General features: G+C 42.0%; 1 protein-coding gene across 1 annotated transcript in view; it reads right to left on the bottom strand.

Moving 5' to 3' along the window:
• Positions 1-5,245, bottom strand: part of RIMS1 (regulating synaptic membrane exocytosis 1) — a 488,852-nt gene extending 483,607 nt beyond the window's left edge. Inside the window, exon 1 of the mRNA XM_030315837.1 lies at positions 4,862-5,245. Coding sequence (XP_030171697.1) covers positions 4,862-5,025 — 164 coding nt within the window. The 5' untranslated portion in view covers positions 5,026-5,245. The remainder of the gene's footprint in view (positions 1-4,861) is intronic.
• Positions 5,246-12,615: the final 7,370 nt, after the last annotated feature.

Below are 12,615 nucleotides of genomic sequence, written 5' to 3'. Positions count from 1 at the left end.
AATTCAGTCCTGGGCATGCACATTTACTAAGATAGATTTCTGTTGAAAGAAAACTCCAATAGAGTTCAGAGTTAACCTTCTCTAAATTTAACCCTATCTATAAATGGTGTAAAGGAGACTAGACTCCAAGTAAAATGATGAGTTTTCTCCCTCTTTTCTATTTAACACAACATCTCAAAAATGATAGACACTAGCTCGTGGGTTAGCAGGGTTTCCTCATTACTATTTGTCTTCTTCCTTTTCCTTCTTACCCATCCCTGCCTCAGTAACATGAGATAATATTTCTGGGCATAAGATAAGAAAATCTTTGCAAACCCCAATGAAAACATGATACCTGCATTCATTAGGTCTCTATCTGTACTCCTCCCAGATGTCACATCTACTTTTCCTTTTTTTCCCCACTTGCTAATTAGTGTCTCTCATATTGAGTCTTGTGTATACATTTCAGGCCACAATGTTATAATTGGTTGGAGGGAGAAAAAGGAGGAAGAAAAGCTAAAGTTACAAGAGTCTACTCCTTCTACTTTTTTTCTCCTTTCATGAAGGAAGTAGATTTTGTGGATGTTTGAAAAGTTAGCACTAGATAACTTGTTAAGAAGAGTGTGAAGTCTAAAGTCGACACAGTTTATAAATCAATTTACATCATGAATTGTAGAATTTGTAAGAAAAATAGAACCTCATAGAATCTCCCATTTAATTGTCTTGCCCACATTTACACAATAAGTGACAGAATTGGTGCTAGAACCCCCAAAATGCTTGGATCCAAAGTTAATGGTCTTTCCACCAAAGTATGATGCTTTTTATTTTCTTAAAACTGGAGGCAATTCCTTTGCCCTCAATCCACAGGAAAACTCTATTAAGAGTGTAAGTAAAGCTCCAGGCCCTCTTATAATCAGCAGCTGATCTACTAAATCAGCCTAATCTTTTGCAAAACCACTTCTCTAAGAAACTGAGGAAATAGCAGAAATTAATTCAAGGTAAAGGTAGATGAAATGCAAGCTTCTTCTTGGTAGAAAGACGGTGTAGGGTATGGGAAAATATTTGGACTTAGAATAAAAGGTCTGGGTTTGAATCCTGGTTGGGCCATGTAATGTGAGTTAGTTTAGGGTATTACTGGAATTCTCTGAGCGTAGAATAAGGATCTGAGGATTCTATGACCTGACTTACCTTCTGCACAGACTGTTGTGAGAATCCAAATATTCATGTATTAAACTTGAGCATAGTTCAACTATTTGGCATTTGATTCAATAACCACTTAGAATAATGGCCAGCATGAGGTAAATGCTCAATAAATGTTAGTAGTTTTATTTAATATTTCAATATGATTCTCAATTCCTATCCTCAGACTATCCCTTCAACTCTCTGCTTCTATTTTTTTCTCTTTTACTATTCTGTAGCTCCTTTCTCTATGAAGCTTTTATAAAAAAAGGAATAAGATTTTAGATCTAATGAGATCTTCTCTGATTTAGGTCCCAGATAATGCAGTTTTCACCTCATGTAATATATTGGCTCATGGTGTCTGGTGACAGTTACTTGAAAGAGTATTCATTGAGGAAGTTAGGTTTCAAAAAGCCTCCAAAACACAGACACACACAGACACACAGACACACACACACACACAGACACACACACACACACACACACACCCCATACTAAGATTAAGAAAAGACCTCTGATTTGCAGATAATCAAATCAATCACTAAGAATTATTTGCAGGATTCAACTATTTCTAGTTACATGGCATGGTTTTTAAAATTAGTGCACTTTGCCAATTAAATGGCTTATTTTTATGATAAAGTACTTATGATTTTGAGTAAAACTTTCTGAAATCTTGAGGCAAAAGTTAGCTTGATTATTCTTTTCCATTTACACACATTTAAAGATATTATCAAGAACTGATTCAGGTAGCAATTTATAATCAAGGCTGATGAAACTGTACAAATACATTTTAATTGGTATTTTGTAATCTTTCTTTGGCATATTCACCTATTAGTTTTCTATGTTCTATTAGTGCCTTACATATTTATACACATTGGGAAGAGAGAGAGAGAGAACATGCACACGGGGTAGCTCAAGGTGATGGTTCTGCAGTCATGAATAAAAGTGAATTTTAAGTCTAACTGCTCTTACCAGAACTTCAGCTTTGTAGAGGCTGTTGTGAAAGTAATTTCTCAAATATGTGATATGATGGACCAAGCATTACCATACAAACTTATCTCTGATGTAACAAATATGGTACTTCAATGCCCAGTGAAAAGCAGCATGTTTTCCAATCTATTTTTATGCAAAGTTTAGGAAAGGCCACCACCTATGACTGTGCCATTAAATTCCCACATGTGTATGTCATTTGAAAAGTCTCTACAATCACCAGTTTTTAAGACATAAAGTGCCCTCTAGAAAAAAGTACAGCACTGTTCCACTAATTGCAGACAATATGACACGCTTACATGGCAGCAAACCGGGATTCCAAAACACTCACCAGTTTGCCACTGCACAAAAGGCCAAGACATTAACAGAGGAGGCTGATTGATAAAGTTAATGCAGAGGTCTGGGATTATAGAGGGCTGTTGTACAACAGCATCACACACTGCGATATTCTGTGAATCTTTGCAATAAAGGAACAATATTTGCAAGCCAGTGCAAAGCAGTCACAGGAACAGCAGTGGGAAAGATGTTTTAGACATGAGCATTGGACGGTGTTCTTCACTGTCTTATTTGTCCACATAACCCCATACACTCTTACCATGCTATCCTAGGCAGCTGGCAGATTTGGAATTCTGTCCTAAAACTCACCCTCTCCCTCTTAAAACCTCTCACTCTCCACCATCCTGAAACAGCAAACGAAGAGGAGTGATGGCCACTACTTGCACTGTGCCTTCCCCTTCCTATTTGGACCATGGAGCAGCAGCTCATATTTTCTGCTGGCTGCTGGAGGCCTCCATCCACCTGCTATCTGCAGTGAACACCAAAAGGAACGGTAGCAACCTGTAAATCCTGACCAGCATAAAAAAGATGTCCAGGACAGGTGGCAGGGACTGCAACCAGTGAGGACAGACGGACTGACAACCAGACAGACAAACAGCAGCACCATCAGACACAATCCATTACTTCCAGTCTCAGAAGAGGGGAAGCCTGCAGCACCAGGGATGTCATTGTTGCATTAGGGATAGGCAGCAGATTAACAAGGGTTCTGCCTCCCTCAAGCCAGCAGGCTTAAAGTGTTTGTCTTTTGGAGGAGAAGGAGCAGGGAATCCAGAAACCTGCTGCTCTCTATAGAACAAGGCCAGCTCTGGCCTTCCGGACCCTTTGAGTCTACAATGAAAGGGCAGGAATGACTGGATTTCTACTCTTCTGCTGTGGCCCAGCACCGACAGCACTTGCTCAATATCCCCCTCTCCCATCTGGGTGGCAGTTACATTGGTGGGGACCCATCAGTCTGGGAATGCAGCCTCCCTCCCTTCCTTTCCTTCTAGGCACTGCTGCACTGAGAGGAAGCACAAGAAACCTTCAGTGACAGCATCTTGTCTTCAGGAGGCAATCCTCTGGGGTGGGGAAGGCCCTGATGGGTGTGCTCTGTGCCTGGGTGTCACGCCTGTTCCCTCCCTGCCCCCTTCTTCCCTCTCAGCTAACTCCAGATGCAACAGGTTCCCTATGGCTTTTCATGCCAATCCTCTGCCCCCAGATACACCTTCTGGTCTAAACGGGAGACACCAACAAAGTAGTCCCAATCAGGGTCTCCAAATTCCTTTACCCCCAAGTTGAAAACTTTCCTGAATACAAGACGACCAGGGAAGGCAGAGTCGAAGTCCCCTGCAGCTCCACTCTATGGGTGATGCTAAGGAGCAAGGAAAACCCAGCCTGGATGCCAGTACCTTGTAAGCAGTTTTGTTTGAGAATATGATAAGCAGCAGCACAGGAAGTGTCACACACCCCTGCACTACCAGCAACAAGCCCCATCCCCTCCCCAGACAGGGGGAAATGGGGCACTGGGCAGACAGCCTCTGAAGGGCTGATAGGCTTTAAGGAAGGGGGGATGTGTGCGCATATTTGATCCCCTATTGTACTGCTTCCACCAGAAGCTGAGCAGGCCCCAGGGGTCTCTTGGAAACCAGCAAAGAGAGGAACCTCTATTTTGTTCATGCCAGAGTCCCCATCAGCTTCTCCCATTATTTAAAACTTTGCCTTGCCAATGGCATTGTGTATGGGTAAGAAAATGTATCTTCACACAGGTATTCTATGAAGAAGACTGTGACTAAAAGATTAAAGAGAAGCTGGGGAGGCAGGTTACCAAAGATGGCAACTGCCCAAAAAAGACCCAATCTTGATCTGGAGATGAATGAGTACCAAAATGAACACTCAAAGAAGCATTTTTCTTATTTAAATACTGGCACCCTTCACTGGGGTAACCCCAACCTCCTGAACAACTCCAGGAAAAGAGGAGCTGTTCTCAGCACCTCTTCATCCATCCCACCTCCCCTTTCTTCCATTCATCACCTGGCCCTTAACCTGTTCCCAGCCCAGGGCCCTTCCACCTGGGCGGCATCAGCTCTTCTCAGCTTCTGCATACCCCACCCTCAGGGTGGTCCCTCTCCACCCAATCTTCCTCTGCACCCCAGCCTCAAGACATCCTCTCCTGGCTCCCGGGCTCCCCGCTCGGTGGCATCCCCTCCGTCCTCCTGTCCCCCTAACCTCTTCCCTGCTCAAACCCGGCGCCCCTGGCCCCAGGGCGGGCGCCTCCGCCCCCCACCCAGCACCCTCGCCCGCCCCTCCCCCACACTCAGCCGAGAGGATTGGGTGAGTGAGTGGCGAATGGACCGATGGAGGCACGGAGGCACGGATGGCGCGGCCAGGGGTGGCTTACTTGAGCATGGCTTCTTCTTTTTCCTCTTCTTCCTTCTGCCGGTCCATCACTGCCATGATAATGTTCCTCTCCTCCTCGGTCAGGTGGCTCAGGTCGGGCAGCTCTTGCATGGGGGGAGGCACCGTGGGTGGGCGAGGACCGCGGGGCCCCACCGCCGAGGACATTTTCGTGGCCTGCACGCCCCCTCTTCTGGCTCCCTGGCTCTCACCTTTCGGATTCACGCCCAGCAGCTGCGCCCCTGCTTCCCCTCACAGAGGAGCCCTCCTGGCGGCGGCAGGAGGAGGAGGAGCAGCGGCGGCGGCAGCAGCAGAGCCGGGGAGAGAGAGAACCCAGTCTTTCATGGTTGTTTGCATCCACCCAGCCCCGGATGCTGCCTTTGTTTTGGTCGCCCTAGCTCGGCTCGGGGCCGCCCGGCCGCCTCCCGCAGCCCAGCCTCGGCCGGCGGGGGCGGACAGGCGGAGGCGCGGCGGGCGCGGCGAGGGGGCGAGGGCTCGCGCCAGGCTCGGCCGATCCGGGCGTCGCGCGCTGGGCGCGCGGGGCGGGGGCGGGGCTGGGGCTGGGGCCGGGGCTGCCGCCGCCGCCGCCGCCGCCGCCGCCGCTGCCGCCGCCGCCGAGGCTGCTCCCAGGCTCGGCTGCCTCCAGTTTGGGGCTGCAGGAGGGAGAGGGAGAGTTTTGGGTGTCAGTTAGGCGGAGTCTCGGAGGCTTCGCTCCCGGGTGATGCTGCTGCTCTCGCAGACATAGCTGCCAGCCACTCAGTCCTGGAGCCGCTCCGCCCACGGGCACCCACACGCCCACTCCCCAGGTCAGAGCCACTCGTGCCCCAGCCTCTCCCCCCACGCTCGCCAACGTGCACGCCACATCTTTCTATCCCCAGGTACCCCTCACCCGTGAGTCATCCTCCCTTTCCTGGTCTCTCGTCTGTGTCATCCTCCCCAGCCCTATTTTCCCTTGGATTGCATTAATCATCATCATCCTCGCTACCATCTTCCTCGTGGAGCGTTAATACTATTTGAGCACCCACGATGTTCTGAACAGCTGGATGGAACACCCTGTGGACGCGTTGTTTTTCCTGATACGATATATTTCACATTTACTAGTCAAGTGTTCATAGCAACAACAACGTGATTTTTTTTTTTTTTTTACATAATTTTGATACACACACACCTCCGACAGCTTGGATTTTCTGGGTCCATTGTATGCGGTGTCTTTCTTGACCCATCCTCAGTGGGACCGTTCTGCAATTTATCCTCATTCCCCCTTACGATGCCCCACAACCTGACAACTATTTAATTTGTCATTTGGGGCTCCGGGTAGCCCCATCGCATCACATAACCGCACTTCTCTGGTGCTCGCAAATGGATTATCTACTTGAATTCCTCTAATGATGCTCATGATCATCATGTACTCACTTCTCAGCCACTGTAGGTACTTCTCGAGAAAGACTGATCCCTGATAAGAAAAAACGCCCAACCACATCTTACTGTAAGAAGCTTCTGCTTGATGCTTGGCCCAATGATAGGCATTAAGGATGAGCTTCTCTTGCTGATAAAGACAAAAATAAATAGACAATCCCTTCAAAACAGGCATTGTTACAGGCTTTGAAAACCAGAGACTGAATTTTGTTAATATAATTATAAAAGAATCAATATAGAGAAGAGTACAAATTGAACAACAGTTTCCTAGTGAGTATCTCTCTTAGAAATGGTGATGACAGAATTGATATGTGTCTCTCCTGGAGAATTCTTTCTTTAGTTCCAGAAAGGATCTAGCACTGATACATATGTATTTTTTTCTCCAAGTCTAACTTTGTTAATGAAGAAGAAGATGGCGATTTTTTATGAATCCTAAAAGTCCTATAATCTTCAAGTTTAGGGAATTTGAGTTGAAGTACTTGATCTTCTGTGAATGCATTCTATTTGAATACTCTCAGGAATGGAAGACTCCCTACCTCTTAATTCTATTCCTATGTCTAGATCTCTCTTTACCTGAAAATCTTTCAACTATTTGAGATGGCTATCATGTCATCTTTATTTTTTCTTTCAGAGTAAACCTTGCCAGTTTATCCAACCCGTGATTGTGTAGCATAATTTCAAGTCTGATCATTCGGGCACTGCCTCTGGACACACTCATGTCTTTTCACTACTTTTCCTGAAGAGCAGTTTCAAGAATACATATAAAGAACAAAGAAGCATATCTGGAACTTAGAAAGTGCTTTATAATCATTACTTTTATTTGCACAACTTAATATTGGCCTAACTTGTTGGTAGTCATGTCAGTTATGATGTCACTGAAATAAACATAGTCTACTAAAATTTCCAACTTTTTTCATAAGTGCTGATGCCTAGCCAGATTTTCTCTTTCCTCTAATTAAGCAATTGATGAAAACATTCTAAACATCTTTTTGTCATTTAAAAAAAAATTTACTTGTTTCCGTCAGGGGAAAAGTGAGTTTGAATTCTGGCTCTTCCAATGTTTTCATGATTTTGGTAAAATCACTTATCCTCTCTGAACTTCTGTTTTCTCATTGGAAAAATGGGCTAAAGATATTTGCCTCAAAATAGAAGAGAAATATTAAATGGAAAGGTATATTTGAACTATCTAGCTATGGGCCTAACACTTAATAGTTCTCTTGCTTTTATTTCTTGCTCTCTCCAAGAGATTTATTAGGCCATCTCTCAATTATCATCGTACAGAGAGGAGTTTGAGATGTGAATGATATACTCCTTCTATAAAATGCCTGTCTCTCTGCTAGTCAGTGTAGACATGCAACAGACAAAGGCCTTGTCCTCAAGAGGTTTATAATCAAATTGACCTCTTGAAATTCTTCTAAAATACAAATAGAGGAAGTATAAGTCCTCAGTAGACATCAGAGCTAGCTAAATAAAGCTCTTGAAGGCAGAGGCCTAATAAACAATTAACAGTGGTATTTTTGTTTGCTAGGGCTGTTGTAACAAAACACCACAGACTAGGTGGCTTAAACAACAGAAATTTATTTTCTCACAGTTCTGGAGGCTAGAAATACAAAATCAAAATGCTGGCAGGATTGATTTTTACTGAGGCCTCTTCTTGGCTTGTAGATGGCCACTTTCTTGCTGTGTCCTCACATGGCCTTTTCTTTGTGCAGGCCCATCCCTACTATCTCTCCCTCTACTTATAAAGATATCATTCCTATAGGATTGGGGCCCTACCCTTATGACCTCACTTAATCTGATTAACCTCTTTAAAGTCCTAAAGCTTACATTGTAAGGTACTAGGGATTAGGACTTCAACATATGCGTTTTAGAGGGACAATTCAGTCTAATACAAGTGGTTTTCATTTATTAGAATTACTTTGAGAAATAGTGATTGACGTGTATTATCTGAATGACTTAATGAAAAGACTTCTGGTCTTGATCATCTTTATGTTCATAGCTACTACCTTGGGCTCCACAAGTGCACATGAAATCAGTGAGTAAATAAATGAATAAAGGAGTAAATGAATTGACCAATAAATTAGTAAGTGCCATGGTACAACCCATCAGTGTCTCTCCTGTCAGGAATCTCATCCATTATGGAGGGGTTCAAAACCAATTTACAAAATCCAAAGAAGTATATTTGTACAGATTTACTTTCAGAAAAGTAGACCTTATCTGTGCTTGGATAAGCAAGCAAACACCCAAAGTAGTTTATCAAAGTGTGTGGCACAGATGATTAGTTTCTGAAGGTAGTTTACAAAAATGTCCAATAAGCTTAGAAAAATGTACACAATACCTCCCTCTTAGAAATTCATAAGCCACCTTAAGAAATAAAGCATGCTATGAAGCAATTATTTACTGCAGTAAAGCAATCTGTTTTACTTGCTTTGGCCTGGTATTTCCCAAATGTATTTGGACTGTAAGAGAGCTTCATTTTCTCCCCTCATGGGGAAAACATGCTTTGTCTAAAGCTTTGGGGAAAATCATGACTTACAAGCATGGTATCCAAGGATGTTAACTAGAGAGACCATGAAACTTGTAATGTAATTCTCTTGCTCAACCAATGATATCTTTGGGAAATGTCTTAAATCTGTATTCCTAATGTCTTAAATCTCTATATCTTAGATGCCCTGAAGGACAACACTTATGGTCTGAGTAATAGTCAGAAATAATGACTTAGACAAAGCTCCTCTAAGGTAAGTTTCTTAGTTCTGCTATCCACTGATATTCTCAAATCATCATTTCTCAAAATAACTCTAAAATTGGACACCACTGTTAACTGCTAATTTAACTTAATAGCCGAGATTATAACTTCAAAGTGGAAAATCATTGAAGTGGTGTCAGGTTCAAATCCTTACTCTACCATTTGAGAATTGTAGTGGGTTTAATACTCCCTCTCCCCACCCCAAATTCACATTCATTCAGAACCTCAGAAGGTGACCTTATTTGGGAATGGGTCTTTACAAATGAAATTAGCTAAAATTAGTTCATACTGTATTAGGATGAGTCCCAAATCCAATGGGTAGTGTCCTCATAACAGGAGAGATGGCACACACATACAGGAAAGGAAGCCACATGAAGACACAGAGAGACACAGAGAGAGGATGGCCATGTGAAAACAGAAGCAGAGAATAGAGTGATGCTGCCCCAAACCATGGAATGCCAGGAGCCACCTGAAGCTAGAAGAGGCAAAGAAGGATTTTTCTCTACAGACTTCAAAGAAAGCACAGCCCTGCTAACACTGTAGTTTTGAACTTCTCCATAACTGTGAGAGAATAAATTTCTATCATTTTAAGATGTTTCTGCAGTCAGTGGTACTTTGTTACTGTAGCCCAAAGAAACAAATACAGTATTTATTCTGAGTTTAGGTAAATTAGTAAATCTCACTGAGCTAATCTATAAATGAAAATAATAATACTTACCTTCCAGGATTTTGTTAAGGACAAAAGGTTGTGAATATGTGTACTTGCTTTGTGCTAGGCACTGAAGATATGGGAGGAAACAATGCATATAAGGTACTGGCCCTAGAGAGGCTTGGCAAATTATGGCCCATGAGCCAAGCACAGCCAGAAGCCTGTTTTCTGAATTAAGTTTTATTACAACACAACCACATTCATAGGTTAAGTATTATCCATAGCTGTCTCTATCCTACAATGGAAGAGCATATGTCCTGCCAAACCAGAAATATTTACTGTCTGCCTCTTTACAGAAAAAGTTTGTTAACCTCTGCCCTAGATGCTTACAATGCAGTTTGAGGAGAGAGGGCATGGATAAACACACAAGAACAGTTGGACTATAATTGCTCTAGAAAATAACTTACCAGAGATAATAGAGAGTACACTGTGGGAAGATAGGTAGTCACGGGAGTCCTAAAAAGGGGTCCCATGAGCAGAGATTTGAAGGATAAGAAGGGACCAGCCTAAGAATCACTGAGCACAGACTGTTACAAGCTGAAGAAAGCATCAGAGACAACGCCCTGTGTCAAGAAGGGGCAGAACTTTCAGGGAAAAGAAAGTAAGCCAGTGAGGTGGGATTATTGTGAGAAGAGGAGAAATCGCCAGGAGATGAGCTCCTATAGGGCCCAATCAACCACGACAAAAAGCGCTATTTTATTCTTGTGCAGTGGGAAGCAATTGAAGAACTTAAACAGGGAATTGAATGATATTCTTTACATTTTTTAGAAGATTACTGTGTCTGTGGGTGGCAAGAAAACAGGTGGCAGCAAGGGTGAGTGGCTTGGACTGGTGTAGTATGAGTGGAAAAAAGTGGACACATTCAAGATGTGCTTTGGGGGTAGAACCTACAGACCTGCGGACAGATGAGATGTGAGGAATTTGTGAGGAGAAGATATCAATTATGAGTCCTGTGTGGGGCTGAGCAAGAAGTGGGTGGGTTGTGGTTCCATATATGGAGATAGGGAATTGGTGTGTGTGTGTTTTGGGGGGAGGGATAGGTGGTGCAGAAGGGATACCAAGAATCGTCTATTGTCGTCGTCGTCATCATCATCATCATCATCATCATCTAAACTCTCAAAAAGAGAAATATATTTGCATTTAATTTGCTAATTGATCCCTCTGGCCATAATGTTATTTTTTAACCAAAGTTTAAAAAAAGAGACAATTCTTCCTTGTAAAATTACTTTTATCAAAGATTGGCCTGAAGGCTTAAGGGGCCTTTGTTGCTCTCTCCACAATGACAAAAGTGAAAAACCCACTAATGCATAATCAGCAGAAGTGGGCATACAAATGCACATCCATATAAGAGCTAAGGACAAAGTACTAGTTAATTTCTACTCCAAGGAATAAGCAAGGAGCATAATTGCGATTTCAAGGTTCTATATACTCAAGTTATAATTGTTTAAGTATTTTTAATTGTTAGAAAATTTTGAAATAGCTAGGAATATCTTCAATATTGTTGAGATGCAAGATTAACTAACTGGTGAACTATAATCCTAGAGTTTTTACTTCAGTTAAGTATCCTCCTGTATTTTTTTCACTACCATTTGTATGAAGCTTAATCATAATCTATTACACAAGAATGGTTTATATATAAGGTGATCATATGTCCTGATTTGTCCAGAACCATCTGAGTTTGTGCCTATTTTACCAGCATTATTATCATCAGCATCTCCTTTCACTTAAAAATGTCCCTGTTTGGATGATAAATTATATGGTCATCCTATTTATACATAGTTATAGTAATTTGCAAAAATATAGTCTTTTGGCTTCAAAGAACATTTGGCTCTCAAGAGATTTCACTGAAAGTATTTGGCTGAAATGGGATATCAGATTTTGGCTCAAATTCAGCCAAATACCTATTTTAATTTGATTTTTGGTAAGGTTCCACTATTGTCATTTATTTCATGAGGAATTCAATGTGTGGGAATGTCTCTGTCCTTGGATCAGAAGACGATAGATCATTCTATTCTCTTTCCATGGACAATATCAGCCTTGGACATACTTCTTCCAAGCAATTAATATTCTGAGCTATTCTTTCTTTGAGTTATTTCTTTTCAATGCTTGTCTACTGATTAAAAATCAGAGTTCATGGCCTTTTTTACATTCTTCTGAGACTGATCATCTTCTATTTTGGTCAAACTTAGAATGCTTAATTGGCAATGTTTGAGAATAATTTCCCCACATTCTTTTCTCTTCCAATTTCCTTCTTTGCATCGAGTAACTTCTTGAGAATTCTTCAGTTTTGATTCTACGTGGTATGAAGAGTCTCCATCTTAGATGCCTCAACTGTTTATTAGCTTTATTGTTTTGAGAGTGCCTTCTGAGAGTTATATTGGTTGGATTGAAGTGTCAAAGTCTAAATGCTATCATCCCAGCTGTGTGAGTGAGATCCTCCTCTATTTACAATCAATTTCTTCCTTAAAAAGTATCACAAGTTGAGTTGACTTAAAAAGAAATATCAACTTTTACCTACCTACAAAGCTAAAATCATCCTGAAAAAATTCTCAAACTAAATGGATTTGGATAATAATTCCTAAGAGTAGATTATTTTATAAGTACTAAAAATTTTAACAAGTTGAAAAAAAACTTTATTAGAATTCACATTTATCAAGTATATTTTTGTTAAAATAACATTTTACTATAACAAAGACCTCAAAAATCAGATTTAAATAAGTACTGCTTCCTAGAATTCTCTGACTTGAATCCAACCCCAGAGACTGTTTCCCGGCAAGTTCTTGCCTATTTTCCTATTTTTCATTCCCAAATTTGAGATGAACAATCCAACCCCATACAGGCCAGCCCTTGATAAGACAGTTGCTTCTATCCACAGTGCCACAGCCCC

The sequence above is a fragment of the Lynx canadensis genome, chromosome B2, assembly GCF_007474595.2.
Source record: "Lynx canadensis isolate LIC74 chromosome B2, mLynCan4.pri.v2, whole genome shotgun sequence".
NCBI classification, from domain to species: domain Eukaryota; kingdom Metazoa; phylum Chordata; class Mammalia; order Carnivora; family Felidae; genus Lynx; species Lynx canadensis.
Note: the sequence above shows the minus strand (reverse complement) of the source record. Positions and strands in the feature narration are given on the sequence as shown.